This window comes from Camelina sativa, chromosome 7, assembly GCF_000633955.1.
Source record: "Camelina sativa cultivar DH55 chromosome 7, Cs, whole genome shotgun sequence".
Classification (NCBI taxonomy): domain Eukaryota; kingdom Viridiplantae; phylum Streptophyta; class Magnoliopsida; order Brassicales; family Brassicaceae; genus Camelina; species Camelina sativa.
In genome coordinates, this window is record NC_025691.1 from 9,498,706 (window position 1) to 9,522,788 (window position 24,083).

The 24,083-nt window shown below is 38.8% G+C and overlaps 1 protein-coding gene, 1 long non-coding RNA gene and 2 pseudogenes across 2 annotated transcripts; 2 read left to right on the forward strand and 2 right to left on the reverse strand.

The window, feature by feature from the left end:
- On the reverse strand, window positions 6,658-8,446 carry LOC104704476 (annotated as a pseudogene).
- Window positions 9,433-11,684, forward strand: LOC109125419 (annotated as a pseudogene).
- On the forward strand, window positions 12,039-18,190 carry LOC104700810. The gene is made up of 3 exons (XR_753650.2): window positions 12,039-12,312; window positions 12,433-12,533; window positions 17,155-18,190. It is a non-coding gene; the product is annotated as an uncharacterized LOC104700810 (long non-coding RNA).
- On the reverse strand, window positions 22,034-23,824 carry LOC104704478. The gene is made up of 2 exons (XM_010420560.1): window positions 23,078-23,824; window positions 22,034-22,936 (listed from the first exon to the last, which is right to left on the reverse strand). The coding sequence occupies exons 1-2, from the start codon at window positions 23,822-23,824 to the stop codon at window positions 22,034-22,036; spliced, it is 1,650 nt and encodes a 549-aa protein (XP_010418862.1).

A 24,083-nucleotide genomic window follows, 5' to 3' on the forward strand; every position in this document is an offset into this window, starting at 1 on the left:
CATATGAACATGTGAAAGTTGTCTTTTCTTGATCATTAGGATGAATTGGTATTTGGAAAAATCCAGAATATCCATCCAAGAAACAGTAATGGGTGTGATTGGCTAATCTTTCTAACATTTGATCAATAAATGGAAGGGGAAAATGATCTTTCCTAAAAGCAGAATTAAGCTTTCTATAATCAATGCACATTCTATGTCCTGTTATGGTTCTAGTAGGAATTAACTCATCATGATCATTCTTTACTACAATAATTCCTCCTTTTTTAGGGACACAATGCACTGGTGAAACCCAAGTACTATCAGAGATAAGATAGATCACACCAGCTCCAAGCAACTTAAGAATCTCCTTTTTTACTACTTCCTTGAGGTTCGGGTTTAACCTTCTTTGAGGTTCAATGCTAGAATAAGATTCATTTTCAAGGTGAATTCTATGCATGCACAGACTAGGTGGAATTCCTTTAATATCATACAAAGAATAACCAATAGCCTTCCTAAATTTCCTTAGCTCAACAACTAGCAAATCAAGTTCTTCACTTCTCAAGTTAGCATTAACTATGACAGGATAAGTAGAATTCTTACATAGAAAAACGTACCTTAGCCCAGATGGGAGAGGTTTAAGTTCTACCTTTGGTGCTTTTAGCTAAGACCAGTCATCTGTGAGAGTTTCGGCAGGGTGCTCGGTCGAATGGTGTTGGTGCTCGGTCGAGTGCGTGCACGAGTGGGTGGTCGAGCTCTCTGTATCTACTATCTGAACTGACCAGACTTCCTCTCTTAATGCTGGTAGCCCCTCAAAAACCTCTGGACTGTCAGATTCTCTGCGGGAGTCTAGTATCTCTTCATATGCTTTGGTTTCTTTGTAGATGAATCCTTCTTCTCCACTTTTGGTCAAAACAGTTCTAAGGTGATCTTGTTCTGCTAGCTCTTCGAGCAACTCTCCTGCTAATTTTTCCATTTCTTCAACCCAAAAGACTTTTCCTCCAATTGTTGGTTTCTTCATAGCCTCTACAATGTCAAATGTCATTCTGAGGTCCTCTCCTAAGTTGAGATCAATCTTCCCTTTTCTCACATCAAATATTGCTCCTGTTGTGGCTAGGAAAGTTCTTCCCAAAATCAAAGGATCTTTTGGTTCTTGATCCATTTCTAAGACTACAAAGTCTATTGGAACTTCCACTGTTCCAACTCTAACTGGTAAATCCTCCAAAACACCATGTGGTAATCTTACTGATCTATCAGCTAAAATCAGAGATATGTTGCATGGCTTATACCTTGTAAACCCTAGGCGTTTAGCAACTGATAGAGGCATTAGGCTTACTGAGGCTCCCAAATCACAAAGACATCTTTTGAAGGTCAAAGGGCCTATAGAGCAAGGTAGAGTGAAGGAACCATGATCTCTTAGCTTTTGAGGATTCACTTGCTTTTGAATTATGGCACTACACTCATGACTAAGAATCACCATCCCTTGAACTTCTTTGATCCTTTCCATCACATCATCTTTCAAGAATTTCAGGTAAGAAGGGATCATAGCAAAAGCATCTATTAGAGGTATCCTAAGCTCAATCTCTCTAACTTGTTTATCAAACAATGCCTTGTACTTTTCAACCATCTGCTTCTTAAATCTTCCTGGAAAAGGTAGTGGAGGCTTGTAAGGAGGAGGAATGAACCGGACTTCTTTTTCCTTGGTGGCAACTTGTTTAGTCTTCTCCTGAGAAGGTGCTCGATCCGCTGCCCTATCACCCACTCGATCGTGTTCTTCATTGTCCTCAGTGATTGGTGGCACGCCTTTTCGTTCTAGTAACACCCTTCCACTGCGTAGATTGATTGCATTGGCAAATTCTGTAGAGTGCATGATAGCCTTGCCCTTGTGTTGGTCATTCCTTGTAGGAGTAGAAGAAGCCAGTTTGGTCTCCATAGTCTCAATCTTGGAATTCAGAGTTTCAAACTTAGTATGGAGGTCACTGTATGTGTTGTCCATCCTTTGGCGTATCTCAGCAAACTGCTTTGCATTCACAATCTGCCCATTTGCTTGCCCAAGTAACATTTGCTGCATCATAGCTCTCAAATTTGGTTCTTGGCCTTGGTTGGTCTGAAACCCTGGAGGGGGACACATTGGAGCCTGAAAACCATTGTGTTGCTGCTTGGGTGCATAGTTGTTTTGTTGTTGTGGCTGTTGAGGTGGATAAACTTGATCTTGAGGATCAGCTACATTGGGGCTTCTATAGGAAAGGTTGTTGTTCTTAAACTGATTGTATCCTTTGAACCCTCCTTGATTCTGCATGTAGCAAATCTCAGCAAACTCTCTCTCCCCATCTTGAGTTGGAACCTCTTCTTCACCAAGAAAATGAATGTTCTTTTGTTGGCTAAGTAGAATCTTGTCCAACTTCTCATGAACTACTTTCAAGTCCTTATACTTCTCATCTTGATCATTGGTGGCAAATCTCATTGTTCTATCATAATCCTCATTATAATTCTCATCTGATTGTGCTAAATTCTCTACTAGCTCCCATCCTTCTTCCACATTCTTGTTGAGGAAATTCCCATTGGAGGCTGTATCCAAGAGCATCCTTATCTTTGGTAAGACTCCTCTATATAAGGTGATGAGTAGAGATTCATTGCTAAACCCATGATGTGGACATTGTGTTTGGAAACCTTAGAATCTTTCCCATACCTCACAAAAGGTTTCATTATTCCTTTGTGCAAAACCAGAAATCTCATTCCTCAACCTTGCTGTTCTAGCATTAGAGAATAATTTAGCCAAAAAGGCTTTCTTGCAAGCATCCCATGTAGTGATAGTACCAGTTGGAAGTGTCTTCTCCCATAGATGAGCTTTGTCTCCAAGTTAGAAGGGAAACAACCTGAGTTTGAAGCTATCTTCACTAACACCATTTATCTTGGTTAAGCCACAAATCCTATCAAACTCATCAAGGTGATCTAAGGGGTCTTCCATTGGCAAACCATGGAATTTATTTACTTGAATCATAGAGATCAGTCCACTCTTGATCTCATAACTATTGTTGGCAACTGCAGGAGGAACTATGCTAGCTCTTTGGTTATGTGTATTTGGAGCATCTCCTGCACCAATGTGCCTTGGCCTGTGATCTTGATTGTATTGTTGCTCCATTAGCAATTGATTCTCTTGCTCTTGAAGGATTCTTATTCTCTGCTGTCTTAGGTCTCTTGGTAGGCGGTTGATGTGATCAAGGTACCTCTAAAGATTCTGATTTCCCTTGGATCTTGTTTGCATCAACTGACCCAATGACTGACTCGAACAGACACTCGGTCGAGCACTGGCTCGAGTTGAAGGTCAAACTCACTGAGACGAGTATTCCTTTTGAATCCGGGTTGTGGCTCAATCAGGTACTCAATCGTGCAAACGGTAGAGTGGTTGGTCGAGTTGGTACCTGAGATTCAAAACAAACAAGCAGATGAAGAATCTTAATCATTAGTGATCAAAGGAACAATAGAACTTAATCTTAGACTTGTATAAATCCTAAATGTCACAAACAAACACTAAAAGGGCAACGACACCAAATTGAAACATCTATTTATTTATTGTGGTTGTGTTGGTGGTGGTGATGATGAATGATGATAGAGATGATGAATGAACAGGTGGATGCAAGGTGTTTCAATAACCCTTATGTTGTTGTAGCATAAATGATGTCAATCCATAATTAGTGTGATGCAAGCAATCGGGATATGAATACTTATCTAAGTCAAGCCAAATGTGATGAATGTTTTTAACTAACAACCTAATGATAATGATAAAATGCAGAATGTAAAGCTACTAAGACAAGATACTAAATGCAAAGTAAACAGTGAAAACAAAGCAGTGATGATACTAAACAAGAACAAGTACTATACTAATGCAAGACAAGTAATGAAACATGATCAAACAGAAACGAAATGAATGCAACATGAATGAAATATGAAATGAAACAGGTAGTGAAATAAGTAAATGCAGAACATAAACAAGAACACTGGATGATGCTCGAGCAAGCACTCGATCGGATGCTCGATCGAGTGGGAGGTCGAGTGACTTAGTATGAAGAACAGAGACATAATAACAATCAAAACAGAGCAAAACGAAAGTAAATCAAACAGCAAGCGAATAACAATACTCAAACAGGGAAATCAATAAACAAGGAAAGGTCCTAAGGATGGATTCATGGGCTGGGCTCAAGCTATGGTTATCCAAACTGATAAACAAACCTCAATCAACAATGAGCTATCTCTAGATAATGATCTTCTAATACTTGTTAATCCATTCTCATGACAATAACAATCAAGCTTAGATACTCTTAGACCTAGTTCTCACTAGCTATTACATATAAAAGCAGGCATTAAACAACCAGATCATCAATGTCAAAAATCACCTTAAACATCTAATCTCTTAGGTTAAGTATGATAATCTCTAGCATTAGCCTTATCTAACAACTTAGACATTGGTGTGATGCTAAGAAGCTTAAGATCTATCCTTACCCTCTCAGTATAAGAATAGCATAGAGCATATCTAATCTAGAAGAGATGTATAACAATAAAGCTTGATCAATCTAAACACCCATAACCTTTACCCAACCTAATCCATCCTTAAGATCTTTTCACACTACTCACAATCACTAAACATTATGAACAAAATCATAAACCCAGAAATCAATGAAAGTTGCATGATTAGATACATAAGATAAAGATCTACAATATTGAAGAAGAAATCAAACTCAAATTCTTAATACTTAGAAAGTTATGAAATCAACAAGTATCAAAGATTTATGAGATAATATAAAAGTAGCTAATGATCTAAACAAAAAGTAGAATAATCCCAAAAGGCCAAAAACTAGGTTTTCTTAGATATTTTCTCTGAAAATCGCTCTCTTTGCGGCCATGAGGTACAAAGGGGTTTATATAGGAGAGAGGGAAAGCCCTAAAATGGCTAGAAGACAAAATAGGCAGGCGGCTCGGTCAACTCGACCAGGTGCTTGGTCGAGTGCTTGGTCGAGTGACCTCTTCTTCTGCTTCTTCCAACCGGTTGAGTCCTTCTCCGCACACGGTCGAGTGTCTGGTCGAGTGTGGTGGTCGAGTGGACTTCTAGATCTTGATTCTTCTGCTCTAGCTCCCTTGTCTTCTTCACTGGATAGCTCCAATCCTCCTCAGCACCCTTCCATGCTGCTTAGGATCCAAAATCACCTGCTTATGCTAAAAACTATGCAAATGCAATGCAATTCTACTCTAATGCATAAACAGTCCTAAAGCTACTCAACAATGGCCAAACTAGATAGTAAATCATGCAAAAGATGTGAATATTCTAAGGTAGAACAAGGTGAAATATATGAACATCAGGTGAATTAATCACAGTTGAGTTTGCCCAACATGTTCGAGATTTTCTTATGATCAACATGCTCGAGATAGTCGCAACATGCACTATTCATATTTCTATACACATATGGGGTATTTGGAAGTCCACCACCTAGATGGAGTTATGTGCGTGGAGAAAACACTTAAAACAAATTTGTGTACCATTTGGTACACGTGGCAAACAGTGTTTACTATTAAGTCAATTTTTTGTTGTTGCTAAAAGCTATTAAGTCAAATTTTTTTGTTGTTGCTAAAAGTAAATTGTTTAGATTGTGACATTTGTTTTATTTTTGTTGGTGTATAATAATTTTAAGAATTTTATCTCTTTTTATTTAAGATAAATTATTATATAACAAAGAATTTTTTAAAATAGAATTTTTTATATCAAAATTCATCATCCTTTTTACTCTATAAATATAGATTTGGTTCATTTCATTTGGACATAAGAAAAAAATCGTAAGTAATCTAACAACTTATAAAAGCTTTGATATTACTATTATGGTGTATAAAAGCTTGAAATTACTTGTACTATTTCTAAACCCTTTTTACCCTTGAAAGTGTGTTCATACAAAAACGAAATTACAAGTTATGTCATTAGTGCGAAATGCCATATATGCAAAAAATTCAGAAAAAACTTTTTAGGGAAATGTGACCAAGTCTAACGCTTTAGTTATCGGGAAAGACACAAATGATTTATGCCCGGTGGCGAAAGCAAAGCTGACTTGCGGTGCAGACAATGACAATTATGCATTCGTTGTTTGCATTGATCAAAGAAACTGTGAGCTACTAATTATTGCTCATGAAGTCAGTAGGAAGAGGAGAAATGGAGCATCGTATTAGAGGTGAGGCGGGAACCCTATTAAATGTTCTTCAATATAAGCTTGAAATTTCATATGGGATGAAATAATTACCAATTAGGTCGCATTCTATTAGCTTTTGTCTGTTTCATTCAATCACGATCTACAATGCAGAAATGGTTCTAGTCAAATTCAAAATACAAGGCTTTATAATTTATATACAAGACTAATGATTGTTTATTGGTAAATGGTTTTGGTAGATCGGAAGGTTTAGTCCAAACGTCTCCCAAAGTTGAGACCTCAAATTTTTTTTTTCTTCAATGGTAGTAAATTTTCAAAACTTGCTCTATTCGTTCACGGCAAAGAGGACAGGTCCTCAGATTCGAGGAGCATGTTATGCAGCAGCACATATGACCACACCTACAAGTCCAAACCAAACAAAAAGAGGAATCAAAAGCTTCCATGTCTGATCAGTTAGAGTTTCAAGACTTTTTCCTAAGAAAAAGAAGTACCTTTACTTAACAAAAGCGGCATTATATTTCCGTTCAAGGCAGATCACACAAAGATCAGGTGTATCGTCATATCTGTCTGTACCACCTAAGCTGTTCTCATGTTGCCTTATTAATCATAGTAAAAAAAAAATTTGTAAGCAATGCAATTCCAAGAGTATATATGCAGAAAAAGAATTCACATGTTACTACTAACTCTAATGGGTAGATAGATATACCTCTAGTTACTGGCTCGGCTGTCGTAGCAGCTGCATCAACAACTCTGCACAACAGATTGCTAAACACACTTGAATAAGAATGACTATTTATTTCCAATTTATTTGTGGCATACCTATTGGTTCTATTCAGTAACAATTGTCGCCGGCTCCTCCTCTCTTCAATTCTCTTTAGAGTGTATTTTATCACAGGCTTTGAAAGAAGAATCACACCAAGAATAGTGAAACCCATTGAGGCATACTTGAACCCCCTGGCCCAAAAGAGAATTTTTTAGATTTTTTCAATCATAGTGTTCGAAGAAATAAATAGGCAAAACTGAGAAAAGAAACAACCTTGAACATTCTCCCCATTTAGAGATGGCCTGATCTAGCGGTGTAAGAGCGACGTATAAAGGTCCTTGCTCAGGTTTTTGAATCCTGATATTCCCCATGTCATCCTTAACAGCCTGTTAACATGGCCGTAAACAACATAACAAACATGGGATGTAAAACGTATTTTTGACCGCTAGCTAACAGATAAGGACCCTAACTTCGACCATCAACTTGAAAACTAGTAATAGTATATATTACCTCACCAACAACTGTAAGCGGTGTACCAATTGGGACAACACTCTGGATGTGTCTTACTCCAAGTTTCTGTACACAATCATGACGCCACAACATATTAGCATTGTCCAAACACAAATTTAGAAAAGTGGAATAAGGGAAAAAAAATGACCTAGAAGCCTCTGAGATAATCCAACGTTCCTTGAACAAGCGATACCGGCTCTGACTTTTCAAATACATCACTTCCAACCGTCAACGCCAAGCCTATATCACCTTGAGATACAGCTAAATCCACACGACCTGTCCCATCGTCCTATCGACAACCAATGACTTTCGTAAAAAACTCTCTCAAACTAATTAAGACCACTACTCCACACTGGGTTGGCTTATCAAACTCAAAATTCCGACAGACTAATACCAGATACCACGGGACTTCCTTAGCCATCGGCTGCATAAAATGTACTATCTCGAACCCATGAAAACCTCCAATTACGTCTCAAAACCTGTTGTTCTGCCTGAAGAAGCGTTTTTCAAAGCGAAACTAAGATTAATAGATTATATATATTACAAACTCTAAGTACGATTAATCCAATTTCATAAATACCATCTTCGTGACATAATCACTGAGTACGTCACTATGCTCACACTTAATAGGTGTCTCTGAGCCAACACTTCCTGACACTATGACCAAAGGTAACACCTTGCTCTCTCCTTCTACCAATTTTTCTGAAGAATTACGAAAGATCACAAACAACCTAAAAGTCAAATACAGAACAATGCAATATTTTCTTAACGCTCAAGGAACATACATACCCAAATCCTTGAGGTGGTAAACTCTAGTGATTGATTTGACAACTTTGTCTCGCACGAAAGAGGATAAAAGAACATTATCACCGAACATAAGAAACAAAGGTGATTGTAAATAGTAAAAGACAACCAAGAAAAAGAATAACCCTAACCTTCCTGTACTCCAGCTGAGAAGATAAAAAGCTACGCCGCTTAAGCAACACGTAAGCCCAGCCAAATGTATCATCTTCTTCTTCCACTGGATACACTGATCTCAAGGAGAAAGAAAGAGTGATGAGAAGATCATCCGTCGTCAAAATAGGGATTTAATTGTTTGTTAACTAAGCCCTTAACCTTTTAAACAGAGCTAAAAAGAAAAAGAAAAAAACTCAAATCCTTTATTTTTTTCTAGTAATAAAATAGTACTAATTAATGCAGAAATATTGTTAATTTTACCAATATCTAGATTTCTTTAAATAATATATTTCGTCTAAATACAATCTAATTAGTCAAACAAAATATCTTTAATTAACATTTTTCTTTTCTTTTATTAAACTAATAATCCTGTAAATATAAAGTATACAATTTATTTCAAGCAAAGAAAAATTTAGTTGTAGTTTTTATTATTTTATAAAACTATTTTACACATAATACAGTCATTCCTCATTGGACCTTGGACGTTAACCAAGTTAAACTATTATTGCATAGTTATAAATTATAACTGATATTATTTTCTCGATTTGTGCTTGTCATCCTTGCGCAAGGCCATGCTAATCTTTTCTGTATTGTTCCAATTTTTTTTAATATTCAGTCTGGTTATTTAACAGAATTAGGAGGCGAAAAGAAAACTCTTTCTTTCGAGCGGTTTCTTTTCAGCGATCCAACACAACCTTTCGTAATATTCACCGTTTCTGACCGGCATCGGTTTTTTCGGCGTCGGTCAGCCCTCCCTACCCTCTAGACTTCCCATCTTTCTCTTTTGTTAAGTTTTTAGATAGTCAATAATGGCAAATCGTGGTTTTCAAACTTACGTCTTTGGCCTCCTCGCAACGATGGTGTTACATAGTCTAAGTCTGGTGGTTTCAATTCAGGCTTTGATCTCGTTGATGGCTCCATTGTTGGATTGGGAAAAGCATCGAATCAACCAGTTTTCACCAATCGATCCGAACAATGCAGATTCAAGCCATCCCCAAATTTGTTTCTTCTTTGTAATTTAGGTTTGGTGGAATCGTGATGTCCTTTCATGTAGAAGGTTTGTTTCCGGTGAGTTAATCCTTTTCCGGTGGAATGTCTGATTATCAATCGGTGAGTGTCTCCCTACCTATAGGTACAAAATTTTCATTTGGGTTTTTGATCCTGGAATCAACAATTTCATCACGTGGCTGAAGGAATTAGTCTTCCAATGGATCGAATATGGAATTTCATTCATATCTTGATGGGACTTCACATTTTATCCGGCTTGAATCTGATCTTTTCTGCACCAATTGGGGATGAGCGTGTTTATCTTGATTTTTTGGATGGTCTCCTTGTTGAGTTTGTGGTTTTAACACAAACTGTTTTTCAAGATAGTGAGAGATACACAATGAAATCGATTGAAAAAAATGGTATGGGCGCTTATACTAATAGACGAATACGACCTGATTTAATGATCAGAAGACAGAACTTATGTTCTCTCATCAACAATCTCCTTATGGAGTTTCAAGTCGACAATGTGACTAAAAGAAAGACAGTCACATGTGTAAACAAGTCAAAACAAAAATGTGTCCACAGTCCTCTTGGTCTTATACTAGGAGACGAAGATGAAGGACTTTCAAGTAGTCTTAGGAGACATTGGAGACGTCATACACCATGGAAACAATCATGGATGAGAAGACAATGGATTTTTCTAAATGATCATAGAGAATCCTTGCTGGAATTATCAAGTATATCGATCTCAAGAAGGCAACAAGATCTAGAATCATTTCCAACAACATTAGATCTATTTTTCTTAATTAAAGTAATGTCAATGACATTTTGGAGTTTCAGCACCAAGCTGATAGCCAATAAAAAGTGTGTGAAGGGGGAGACTTAACATATTTTATATGTTGCCTATAAAACTAAATAACAACAGGGTCACTTCCACTCCTTCACTGAAATTGTATCAATTTCAGCTTTTTGCGTACAACGGTTTTATAGGAATGTTTCTGTATTTTGTAAACACTTTTTGATATCAATATAATTGATTTGTGGAAAAAAATTGATATTTTTTTCAAACTATTATTAAACAAATAAAAGTGAAAAGGATTTTTTTTTTCTTTAACCAAATAGGAGTGGAAAAAAGGAAATTAAAACAATAAAGTTCTCTATATAAATAAAATACTGTAAATAGGCAAAAGACGTCCAAACAAAACATTAAACTCATAGTACAATTGTTTCACTCTATCTCTTTGAACGACACAGTGGAGATTGACCGACAGAGAAGACTGGTCTTTCCTCGAGATTGCTACAGACGACCAAACCGTGGAGATTGCTACACGGTGTCTAATGGCAACACGTTGGGATCTGAATAAAGCCATCAATCTCTTATTTCTCATCAACCCAAGAAACCAAACATTGACAGTTGAACCTCCCTAACCCGATTATAGTTTGTCTTTCTTGTACCGTCCTCCTCAGAATCTGCTTGTCAATGGTTCGTTTTCTGACGCGAAAACAACTTCCTTTAGAGAGGATCTATGGTTGCTCGTTCACCTCCAATCCAAAACTAATGAGGGCGTTTCTAAAGCCATAGAGTCTATGTTCGTCTTATGGCAAGTCTATGATCACTGAAGGAAAAAAAAATCACTAGTTTGTACAAGATCCACTCTGATCTTCCTGTGGTGCTCCTCATCGATCCCATCACTGGCAGAAGATGAGTTCATGGAAGGGAGAGATTTCTCAAGGATTTGACGATGTAGATTGATGCTAGTCCTCATGAACAGAATGCTTTTACGGCAAGGAACCTACGCATAATAACAGATCAAGACATGGTTACTTTTTCGGACGATGATTTTAATGATTTTGATGAGTCAGCAGATGAAAAGACTTTAATCACATACAATACGGAGGTGAATGTTTCGTCTGATAACATCGTGGTTCCTTCTTGCGGGTAAGAATTTGATGAGATAATGACTGTTTCCGAACATGAAGAGGAAACTTGTTTGTCAAGCGACCTGTTTGAGTTCCCGGTTTTGACAGAAGAGCCTAAGAGAGACTGTGATCGAAGCATTGTCTGCAGTATCTGCATTCGGTTTTCAAAGGGGAGAAGAAAAGAGAGAAAGTTTCTTACGAGTGAACCGTTTCAGATTCTCTGGTCTTTTTGTTATTCTCACATGGAGGAATCAGAGAAAAGGGCGTTCAAGCTTGTGCAGACGATTCCGGGTGTTTTCAAGACTCTGGATTATAAAGCTAACGCCACGTTTGATCAATCTGGGATCGATAATTCAATTATTTCGGTTACTTGGGAGTGAAGATTATATTTCGACATGGTGTTATGAAGAAACCCTTATATTCTTTTTGTTAATTCTAACTTTTGTCTCGTCGTTAGTCAATTGGAATATCAAGTTCAAATATACAATTCTCACAACGCAGATCACACTTTCTAGTATTTTGTTCATATGGGAAATGTGATTACAAAAAGACCTGACATGCTGAAGAAGTTATACTCTGCAGATAATAATCTCCTAGTCAAAAATTGCAACTAATTTATAGGTTCTTCACGTCTCTTATTCAAACACTAGTGTCATGGACCGTGCGTTGCACGACCTAATTAAACATGGTGAATTTTAACATTAAAAAAAGAAATAAATAATATTTCTTTGTCTTTCTTCATCAAACTATCATCTTATCTTCTAATCTCATTCTCGTCTCATCGGCGCCGACCGACCTTAAGCTCTCCATCTTCAGCAGAGTTAAATCATCCACCGAGTGTTTCAATTTCAGCAAAGGTATTTGATTAAATAAATCCAAAGTTCATATTACAACTCCCAAAATTCCAGCAAAATTTTAATTGAGGTAAAAAGCATGAGCACGTATCCAGCCAGAGGTCGTACTGAAACGGAAAAAAATTAATCTATGCGGATGCTAATTACTAATTAGGTAAATATATCAATTTCTTCTTATCCTCAAATTCTTTAATTGAATGCTGTAGATTTGATGATTGTATGATAAAGCAATAATTTCTTTCATTTTCCTTTTCTTATTTTTCGATCTGAGAAGGAATTCCAGAACGCGTTTATAAGTCCAATTATTCTATGTTAAGCAAAGTTAACAACTTTCAACGTGAAGGTGATTCTGTTGCCATTCCTCATTAGTTGAAGGTATGGTTTCTTCTTATCTGTTTCTACCTGCTTAAAATCATCTCTTAACATGGATAAAATGTTTTTAAGAAAAAAAGACACGAATACAAAACGTTGCATTGTAGTAAGTTGACTGGTAAATAAAGAAAAAAAAACATAAACGATTTCAAGCTTGTTTGATTGACTAAACAACATAAGGGTTCTTGATAGTAGGAATTGAGATGTTAGATAGGGAGAACTGCAACTCAAGCTTTCAAGCACTCATCTGCACCTTAAGTGAAAAAATAAAAACTTATTAGAAAATTTTCAATAAGTACTATAAATACAAATAAAAGATACTTATAAGAACTAAGTAGTAATATTACAAATTGTTTTCTATCTAAGTGATGTAGGACATACCTCATATGTTTTGGAATATTTCTTTGTACAAAACGTTAGTTGTTGTGTTCCCCTTTCACCATTTTCATCAACAATAAGAATCTTCAAGTCCTTTCTACTCTTGACTTTTGACACTGCAACATACAATTGCCCATGTGTAAATACTGGTCTCGGCAAGTATATCCTGACTTGAGAGAGACTTTGTCCCTGACTCTTATTAATTGTCATCGCAAAGCAAGGAGCTATTGGGAACAGTCTTCGCTGAAGCCGGAAAGGCAATCTAGAATCTGTAGGCATTAAGAGCATTCATGGAAGATAGAATTTGTTGCCGATGTTATTCCCAGTGAGAAATTTTCCTTCAATGACATGTTTTCCAAGTTGAGTTATTTGCAGCCTGGTTCCATTACATAACCCGTATTGCTGGTCAATGTTTCGTAGCAACATAACAGGAACTCCCTTCTTCAATTTCAAAAGATGGTTTGGCAATCCAGAACACTTAATTGAATTAAGGTATTCTGTTGAGAGACCATCATCTCTCTTGTTGGAAGAATCTGAACTGCATATCTTATCTGAACTATAATATTGATGTGATTCCCCTGAAAGAAGATCCATCATGTAATTGTTTACCTCATCAACGACATCATTTTTAGGACATAGTATCGCACGTTCCTTGAAATAATCCCCATCATCAAGATTTTGAAGCAATGACGGATATGTGCTAAGTGCGATTGAATTAATTGGATCCAAAGAGTCTTTCAGAAGCATATCTTCAGGTATATCAATCACCGCTTCACTGTCGTTTGGCTCAGAAAGTTTACCATCTCCAAGTTTTAGTATCCACTCTGAAAACTCTTTGATGAGATCCACTTGTAATGGATCTGACTCCACAGTAAGTCTCATGTTTTTTGTTAATGTAAGAACTTGGCAAGAGTTCCACAAAGACGAAGAAGATAATGAAGCTTGAACAATCTGTTCTCTACTCCCCTTAGGTACCACTGGTAAAATCTGACGAAAATCACCTCCAAAGACAACAACTTTACCTCCAAAAGGTTTTTCAGGGTTCAAAATATCTCTTAAAGATCGATCTAAAGCTTCAAAACAATGTTTATGCATCATTGGTGCCTCATCCTAGATGATCAACTTAGCTTCTTCAATCAAAGCAGCAATATCGCTATCAGTAGAAAAGGTGCAAGTGGAATTCTCGTGTACCTGTATCGGTATTGTTAATCGAGAATGAGCTGTTCGACCACCTTCTAATAACAATGCCGCCATTGCACTGGATGAAACATTTAGGACAATCTCTCCTTTTGAACGAATGTATGTAGATAGGGTTTTCCATATAAACGTTTTTCCTGTGCATCCAAATCCGTAGACAAAGAAAAGACATACTCCTTTTGAATCCACTGCTATACGATCAAATATATTCTTCTGATCAAGGTTCAACAAAGGTAGCAAACGACGAAACTCCTTTTGACATGCATGTCTGTCGCAACATAGTTCATCACTTATGAGTTTATTGATTGCAGCTGGGATATTATTATTATCCGGAAATGGTAGTTCAGTGAAATTTCTTTGAGAACTTCCATTAGAGAGTAAAAGCCTTTCAATCTCAAACAAAGTTTGATTCTTGATTTGCTCATCAGACATAAGATAATCTGCAAGTTAAAATATAAAATATCAATTTCAGTTAAGCTTGTATAAAGTTGTGTATTATTATGCTTTAAAACTTATGAATATGTACCTGGTGTCCTACAGATTTTCCGCTGCATATATAAGATATCTTCGGAGAGTAAATGTCATGTTTCTAACCAAACATGGTTTGGTCTTGACAAACTTTCTGAAAGAAGAAGCATAACAAATAGTCTTCACATATAGTGTGCTGATCCCCATTGACTAGCTTCAGTTATTGCACCAATATACTCTGAGTCATCATCAAGAAGATTCAGAGCAAAACATGCTTCCTTGTAGGAAGGATATATGATTCCATCAACAATGCATAAATCATCAAAATTTGTAGCTCCCTTTGCTTTGTTTAAAATCATCCTCATGTAGAAAAATTTACCCGCAGCTGGAGTGAAATGATGTATTCTCACGAACGAAACTTTTCTTTTTCGGATTGTCCATTCCTTGTTTCTCTTTTTCCACACAAACCAAGAAGGAAATTGAGCGTAAGTGGGTTCTTTTGCGAATGCTAATTCCTCATCTTCCGAGCTGTTAATTTTCATCCACTCTAACAATTGCGAGGTTTGATTTCCTTCTTTGGTTAGGAAATCATCAACATCTTCATCCTCGTCGTAACATACAATATGCTCTCCTTCTAGATGAATATTCAGTCTTTGAATATGAACACTACTATAATGTATTTCAAATCCAAAAAAATCCTGCACGCAGCTTCACATGGTGCAATGAACCTATAAAGAAATTAGATAAATGTAAGAAAAACCTTTAAAAAACAAAAGACGTAGTATAAAGTCTTTAAAAATACTTCACCTGAAATCATAGAAACGCTTAATTTCATCTATAACTGGTTCTACAACCGGGTCTGAAGATCCATCATTTTCTATTTGGTTATGCAACTCAACATCATTTCTTGTTGGATTGTCCTTTGCTGTAGCTAAGACACGACCATTTCCCTTGTTGATGTATTTGAATAAATACTTTATTGCTTTTGTTTGGTTGCACCATTCAACATTGATGTGGCCTTGATACTTCAAGAGTAGATATGGGTTGTAAGGAACGACATATCGGTTGTCTAGCAAAGTTCCATTTTTTTCAACTGATCGACCATCATCTCTTCGCTTGTAAACTAGGAATCCATCTTTGTTGATGCAAGTGCTGCTGTTGAACTCTTTAGGAAACTTTTTCGTGCACTTTCCTTTATCCATACATGGTGAATGTGGATTTGCAACCCCACATAGTCCATGTATCATAAATTCTTTGACAACATTGTAGAGTGTTGGATTTGTTGCTTCGTCTGGAATTTCAGCAGAGACTATATTGTCAATGGCATCAGTTGTTGTAAGTTTTGATCCCTTCTGCAAAAATAGTAGAATATGGGCATGTGGCAGTCCTCTTTTCTGAAATTCTATTGGGTACAAAACTGTAAAAAAGATAGAAGGCAAAAAATTCAATACAATATATCTATACTTAAAGGCAATTATTCTAACAAAAACAAAAAGTGTTAGATATTTTTACTTGCTGTTGAAGGACCAAAAACATTATTTTTTTTTTATATCAACAATCAAATTGTCTAGCTTAATCTTAAAGATTCTAGACACAATATCAGCTCTGTCTGTTGATTGGTGACCTCGAGCTTGTAGGTATCTTGTAATTTCTGGCCATTTTGGATTGCAAATGAAAGTAATAAATAGATATGGATATCCAAAGTGCTGACAAACTGCCATTGCATCCATATATCTTTCTTGCGTACATCGTGCGCTGCCGATAAAAGTAGATGGTAGCACCATACGCCTACCAACCTTTGAGGTGTTCATGTTTCCTTTATCAGCAGCCGCCTCGACGTTTACGTATTTATCAACACGTAAAGCCTTTTGGTTGAGCTTCAAATATCCTATTATTTCGGTCTCTATCATCGTCAATCCATCTACCAGAAACTGCTGAAATAACTTGTGGGAGCTCATTAAAGTTGTGGGATGATTTGGACTTTCCATGAGCTTGTATGCAAAAAATTCCCTTATACAAACCCTGATACGTGGATTTGTGGATGTTGTTGTAGTCCTCTTGAGTTCTAGATCAATATGGTAACCATCTTCTCCAAAAGGAAACAAAAGTGGATATTGTAATGGAAGATATCCAGCGTGAAGTTCACTGATTCTTTTTAATTTCCCGTCAATTGTTTCCAAAACAATGTCTCTTGGCTCCATTTCTAGATCGAAATACCCAACATATAAGGCAGCAACTTCTGATGTAGTAGGAAAATTGTATGTTTTACCACTTTGAGCACCTGCAGTTCGCCTTGAAATCAACTTTAGCTGAACATTTGACGAAGTTGTGTCTTGAAAACGATCTTTTGTTATTCTCAGAATCTTCGAGTATGGATTTTACTCATTTAGCATGTTTTTGATATCTTCCACAATATCATCTCGTATGATTTTTGATTTTGGTAATTTACCTGTTATCTTTTCACTGCAAAAAATATATATGGGATTATTTTTTGATAAATTTAAGATGATAATACAAAAAATTATAACATTAAAAAGGTGATTCTCGTTCTGATTCTCGTTCTCAGTGTCTGTATATACAGTTGATTGTATTTAGGAGATTTTCATGGAGGAGGAAGTAAACTGCCAATCCGATTACAATTTTGACCATGAAGTCAGTAAACATTTGGTCAACGTCCTTTGTTCACTGATGTGTCAATTGTTCCACCCATGGATGTGAATGCGAACATTGAATTAATGGTTTTGTCTAATAGCATCGTGGTTCCTTCTTGCGGGTAAGAATTTGATGAATGAATGCAAACATTTGGTCCACGTCCTTTCGTCTGATAGCATCTTGGTTCCTTCTTGCGGGTAAGAATTTGATGAGATAATGACTGTTTCCGAATATGAAGAGGAAACTTGTTTGTCAAGCGACCTGTTTGAGTTCCCGGTTTTGACAGAAGAGCCTAAGAGAGACTGTGATTGAAGCGTTGTCTGCAGTATCTGCATTCGGTTTTCAAAGGGGAGAAAAAAGGAGAGAAAGTTTCTTAAGAGTGAACCGATTCAGATTCTCTGGTCTTTTTGTTATTCTCACATGGAGAAATCAGAGAAAAGGGCGTTCAAGCTTGTGCAGACGATTTCGGTGTTTTCAAGACTCTGGATTATAAAGCTAAAGCCACGTTTGATCAATCTGGGATCGATAATTCAATCATTTTGGTTACTTGGGAGTGAAGATTATATTTCGACATGGTGTTATGAAGAAACCCTTATATTCTTTTTGTTAATTCTAACTTTTGTCTCGTCGTTAGTCAATTGGAATATCAAGTTCAAATATACAATTCTCACAACACAAATCACTCTTTCTAGTATTTTAATCATATGGGAAATGTGATTACAAAGACCTGACATGCTGAAGAAGTTATACTCTACAGATAATAATCTCCTAGTCGAAAATTGCACAGAGCCGTAGGACAATGACATTAACTCTACCCCGATTATTATTACTTAACTATGGTAACTTTTCCAAGAGGCCTGCTATCTTCTCTTGGAGGGTGTTGAGCTCCATTTGTATCATTACCCTCCCCTTTGAAATTTACCTTGTCCTCAAGGTTGAAGAGTGGAAACTGCCCCTTAATTGTACTGACCCATTCCTATGAACTTTCAAAATCCGGCAATCCCTTCTATTTGATCATAACTTCAGCTTGTCTAGAATGTGGGTTCTTGCGTGTACCTAACACCATTTCGGGCTCTGTCTCAAGAACCCCTTCCTATGTCAACTGTGTGGGAATGGACGATGTAACCATCTGATCCTCGACTGCCTTCTTCAGTTGAGATATGTGGAATGTGGGGTGTATCTTGCCTCTGGTGGTAATTTGAGACGATATGCAACATCTCCAACCCGTGCTTCTACCCGGTACATTCCATAGAAACGAGCAGCCAATTTCTCATTTGGTCTAATGGCTAAGGAACGACGACGAAAAGGACGCATTTTGAGATAAACCTGGTCCCCCACCTGAAACTCAACCTCCCTGCGATGAGCATCCGCTTGTTTCTTCATCCGCTGCTAAGCGTTGTGCAAATGTTCTCTGATCAACCCCAATGCGGCGTCTCTCTCCTGCATCTGTTTATCCAAATCAGCATTGGAGGTAGAGCCATTCTCGTACTTGAACAGTGTAGGAGGTTCTCTGCCATACAACACCTGGAATGGTGTCGTCTTGAGAGCGGAGTGGAAGGAGGTGTTGTAACACCACTCTGCCCAAGGCAGAAACTTAGCCCAGGTTCGTGGTTGCTTGCCAGCCAAACACCAAAGATAAGTCTCCAGGCTTCTGTTAGTGGCCTTCGTTTGGCCGTCGGTCTGTGGATGATAGGCGGTACTGAAGCAGAGATTCGTTCCTGACAATCTGAACAACTCTCTCCAGAACTAACTAGTGAAAACCCTGTCTCGGTGAAACTTGCTTTCTTGTGTGATGATGATGGAAGATATGATATGATGATGAATAAAGAGATGGATGCAAGGTGTTTCAATTACCCTTATGTAGTTGTAGCATAAAGGATGTCAAACCATAATGAGTGTGATGCAAGCAATCAGGATGTGAATACTCAACTAAGTCAAGCAAAATATAAAGGATGTTTGTCACTAACAACCTAATGATGATAATGAAATGCAGAATGTTAAGCTACTAAAACAAGATGCTAGATGCAAAGTAAACAGAATGATCAAAGCAGTAATAGAATGAAACAGGAACAGGAACATAAATTATACTAATGCTAAACAAGTAATGCCACAAGATTAAACAGAAACTAAATGAATGCAACAGGAAATGCAACTAGAATGAGACAGGGAATGAAACAGAAAGATGCAGAACATAAAACATGAACTCTGGAATGAGCTCGAGCAAGCACTCGATCGGATGCTCGATCAAGTGGATGGTCGAGTTGATGAGCGAATGTCAGAAACAGAGCTGATATTGAAACAGAGCAAGCATCAATCAATTAACAGGATTTAAAACAGGGAAATCGATAAACAAAGAAAGGTCTTAAGGATGTATTCATGGGATGGACTCAAGCTATGGCTATCTAAATTGGCCAATAAACCTCAATCAGCAATGAGCTATCTCTAGACAATGATCTTCTAATACATGTTAATCCATTCTCATGACAATAACAATCAATCCAAGATACTTCTTAGACCTAGCTCTCACTAGCTATTACATATCAAAGCAGGCATTAAACAACCAGATCATTAATGTCAAAAATCAACAAAACATCTAATCTCTTAGCATGCTTCATGATAATCTCTAGTATTAGCCTTATCTAACAACTTAGACACTGGTGTGATGCTAAGAAGCTTAAGATCTACCCTTACCCTCTCAGTATAAGAATAGCATAGAGCATATCTAACCCAGAAGAGATATTAAGCAATCAATCTTGACCAATCCAAACAACCATTACCTTTATCCACCCTAATCCATCCTCAAAATCCTAAGCCACTACTCACAATCACAAAACATGATGAACAAATTCATAAACCCAGAAATCAATGAAACTTGCATGATTAGAAAGATGAGATGAAGATCTACACTATTGAAGAAGAAATCAAACTCAAATTCTTAATACTTTGAAAGTTATGGAACCAACAAGTATCAAAGACTTCTTAAAAATAAGCAAAAGTGGCTAAAAGATCTAAGCAATAAAAAGCAAAAAGGAATAATTCCCAAAAAGGTAAATACTAGGTCTAGAATTGTACTCTAAAAAGTTTCTCCCTTTTGTGGCTGCAGGGTACAAGGCCTTTTATAGGAAAAGGAAGGGAAGCCCTAGAAATGCTAAAAGACAAAATAGGTGGGCGGCTCGGTCAACTCGACCAGGTGCTTGGTCGAGTGCTGGTCGAGTGGCCTCTTCTTCTGCTTCTCCCATCCGGTCGAGTCTTTCTCCACACTCGGTCGAGTGTCTGGTCGAGTGGGTGGTCGAGTGGACTTCCGGACCTTGATTCTTCAGCTCCAAACCCCTTGTTTTCTTCTCTTGACAGCTCCAATCTTCCTCACCATCACTTCCATGCTCCTTAGAATCCAAAATCACATGTTTATGCAAGAAACTATGCAAATGCAATGCAAATCTACTCGAATGCATAAACAGTTCTAAAGCTACACATTAATAGAAAAATGAGATAGAAAATCATGCAAAAGATGTGAATATGCTAAGGGGAAACAAGGTAAAATATATGAATATCACTCGGTCGGATATGATGAACCCGGGAAACCCATGTAACCGCATAACCTCTTGAATGAACAGGTTTTCCACCTCCGTGGCTGTGAATGGGTGTTTTATCAGCAGGAAATGGGCATAGTTGGACAGCCTATCCACCACCACCAGCACTGCGTTGTGCCCAACTGATTTTGGCAACCCTTCGACAAAATCCAGTGATATGTTTTCCCACACTCTTTCTTGAACATGCAAAGGTTGTAGCAGTCCGCCAGGGGAGAGCGTCGAATACTTGTAACGTTGACATACTTGACAAGCTGCTACATGACGCCTAATATCCGTCATCATTCCCTCCCAGAAGAATAGTTCACCAATCCTTTTTTGAGTCTTCAGAACTCCCCCATGGCCTCCAAATTTGCCTTCATGGAACTCTCGCATGAGCAAACCCGTAATAGCTGAGTCTTTAGGAATCATGAGTTTACCCTGTCTCAGCAGACGTCCCTGGACCAATGAGTAGTCAGGGTAGGAACCCCCATTAGCACACAGGTCACTAATAATCTTCTGGAGGTCCTTGTCCACCTCGGAGCAAATTTCCTCTAACTAGACCGCTGTAGGAACAAAAAGAGCAAAGAGTGTCGGGACGACTTCTTTGCATGACAAGGCATCTACGGCTTTGTTCTCGAGGCCTGTTTTGTAGTGGATATCAAATTCGAACCATAGTATCTTAGTGAGCCACCGCTGGTACTCCAAGTTGATTTCCCTCTGCTCCAATAAGAACTTAAGGCTCTTCTGATCAGTCCTTACCAGAAATTTCCTTCCCAGCAAGTAGTGGCGCCATTTTTGTATGGCCAAGACTATAGCCATGAGTTCTCTCTCATATACCAACTTGAGCTTCTGTCTTTCCGTCAGGGAGTAGCTGTAATATGCTATCAGCCTTTCTTTCTGCATCAACACTGCCCCTAGACTTATCCCTGAAGCATCAGACTCCACCACAAAGAGTTCTGAAAAGTTTGGTAAGGCCAGAACCGGAACTGTTGTCATGGCTACCTTTAGCGTTTTGAACGCTTCGTCCGCCTTGTCTCCCCATTCAAACTGATCCTTTTTGAGCAATGTGGTCAGAGGACGTGCGATCACCCCATAGTTCTGCACAAACTTGCGGTAGTACCCCGTAAGTCCTAAGAATCCCCGCAAGGCTTTGATGTTCGTTGGTGTCTCCCATTCCACCATCACGCTAATTTTGCTAGGGTCCGCTGCAACTCCCTCGGGGGTGATAACATTCCCCAATTACTCGATTTGATCACTTCCAAACTGACACTTCTTGTGGTTTGCATATAAGCTGTACTTGTGTAGCATTTGGAGGACTTCCTTGAGATGTTCTTTATGTTCCACAAGGGATTTGATGTAGAAAAGAATGTCATCAAAAAACACGAGCACAAACCATCGCATGAATGGACGGAAGATATCGTTCATCAATGACTGAAAAGTGGCGGGAGCGTTTGTCAGCCCAAATGGCATTACGAAAAACTCGACATGTCCATCATGTGATCGGAATGCGGTCTTTGGTATGTCCTCTGATCTCACCCTGATCTGATGATAACCAGAGCGAAGGTCCAACTTCGAGAACACCCTTGCACCGTGGAGTTCATCTAGGAGCTGGTCGATCATCGAGATAGGGTAGCTGTCCAGAACTGTGGCTTTATTCAAGGCATGATAGTCCACATAGAACCTCCAGCTACCGTATTTCTTCTTCACCAACAAGACAGGACTGGAGAAAGGGCTTCCACTTTCTCTGATAATTCCCGCGGCCAACATGACAGCGATCTGTCTCTCTATCTCTTCTTTTTGTGCCTCAGGGTACCTGAACAGCCTTACACTGACTGGTTCCGCTCCCGGTTTCAAAATGATGGTGTGTTCCTTCTCTCGGGATGGAGGTAACCCTTGGGGTTCAGCAAATATCTGAGCAAAGTCCTCCAGCAAGGATTGGAGTTCAGCTGGTGTAACCGTTTCTCCCTTTTGCAACTCCGTGTGTAAGCTCCCATAGTCCACCCACACGCCTTCACCTTCCTCTCTTACTGCTTTCCACAGGGCCTTGAGTGAGACAGCCGAGTTCCTCAAGTTGTGGTCACCACGGAACGTCACCCACTCCTGGCCGACCATGAAACCCAACCTTTGTTCCTTCCAGTTCACCTACGTGTCCCCGAGAGTTTCCAGCCACTGCATCCCCAGGATAACGTTTGCTTCTTCCAGTTCCAACGGTAAGAAACGGGTGACTAAAGTGTACCCCAGAAGCTTAAGAGTAACCTTTTGGCATACACCTTCTCATCTCACCAGCAACCCAGTTCCCATACGCACCCTATAACTAACCGTTCCCTTCGTAGTGATTCCAAACCGGTGAGCCATGGAACGCGACAAGAAGTTGTGAGTTGCCCTACTGTCAATCATTACCACGACATTCTCCCCTAACACCGTACCTCTTATCTTGATGGTTCGAGGTGAAGAGATACCCGCCGCAAATCGCATCGAGAACGTCGCGAACTTCGGAACTACCACCTCTTCCTCCACACACTCTCCGTCTTTCTCCATCTCGGTTTCCTCCTCTTCATCGGGAGCAACCACCAGTACTTGCAACTCCTTAAGGCGACATCGATGGCCCGCGTGGTAACGTTCATCGCATCGGAAGCACAACCCCTTAGATCGACGTTCATTTGCCTCTGCATCGGTTAGCTGTCTGAAGGGTTGTCGGCGATTTGCGGGAGTCTTAGTCTGAGGATTTAGGTTTTTCTCACTCGCAGCACGATACTGCGTTGTTTTCGTCTCAGAAGCAGCCAAAGTTTTATTACTAGACACAACTGACCCCGACCCCACAAGTTGGGACCCACATGTCGAGAATCTGTCCCATGTGGCTCGTGTCGTCTCTTTGCTTGTACTTTCCCACCCCAACGACGACGGAGATCCTTCTTCACCGTCCCAATCCTCCACCATCCTTGATAGGCTCATCATTTTTTTCAGGGTTCTCGGTTCAAACATCTTCACCCCTTTCCGAACCTTAGGCTTCAACCCAATCATGAATGCCATCTCAAGGACTCGTTCTGATACTTCAGGAGCGTTGGAAGCCTAAGCAATGAAGTCTTTGCAGTATTTTCCCGCCGACTCGTCCTGTCGGAGCAGCAATAGACGTTCTCCGGCGGTCAAGTCATGTGCTGGGGCAAAGTCCTCCAACACGCGTTTCCTCAGCTGTTCCCAGTTGAGGAAGGGGTTACGGTCCCTTTCCCAGCGGTACCAGGAGAGCGCGTCACCGGAGAAGCACACCCAAACTGCCCGCAGCTTCTCCTCT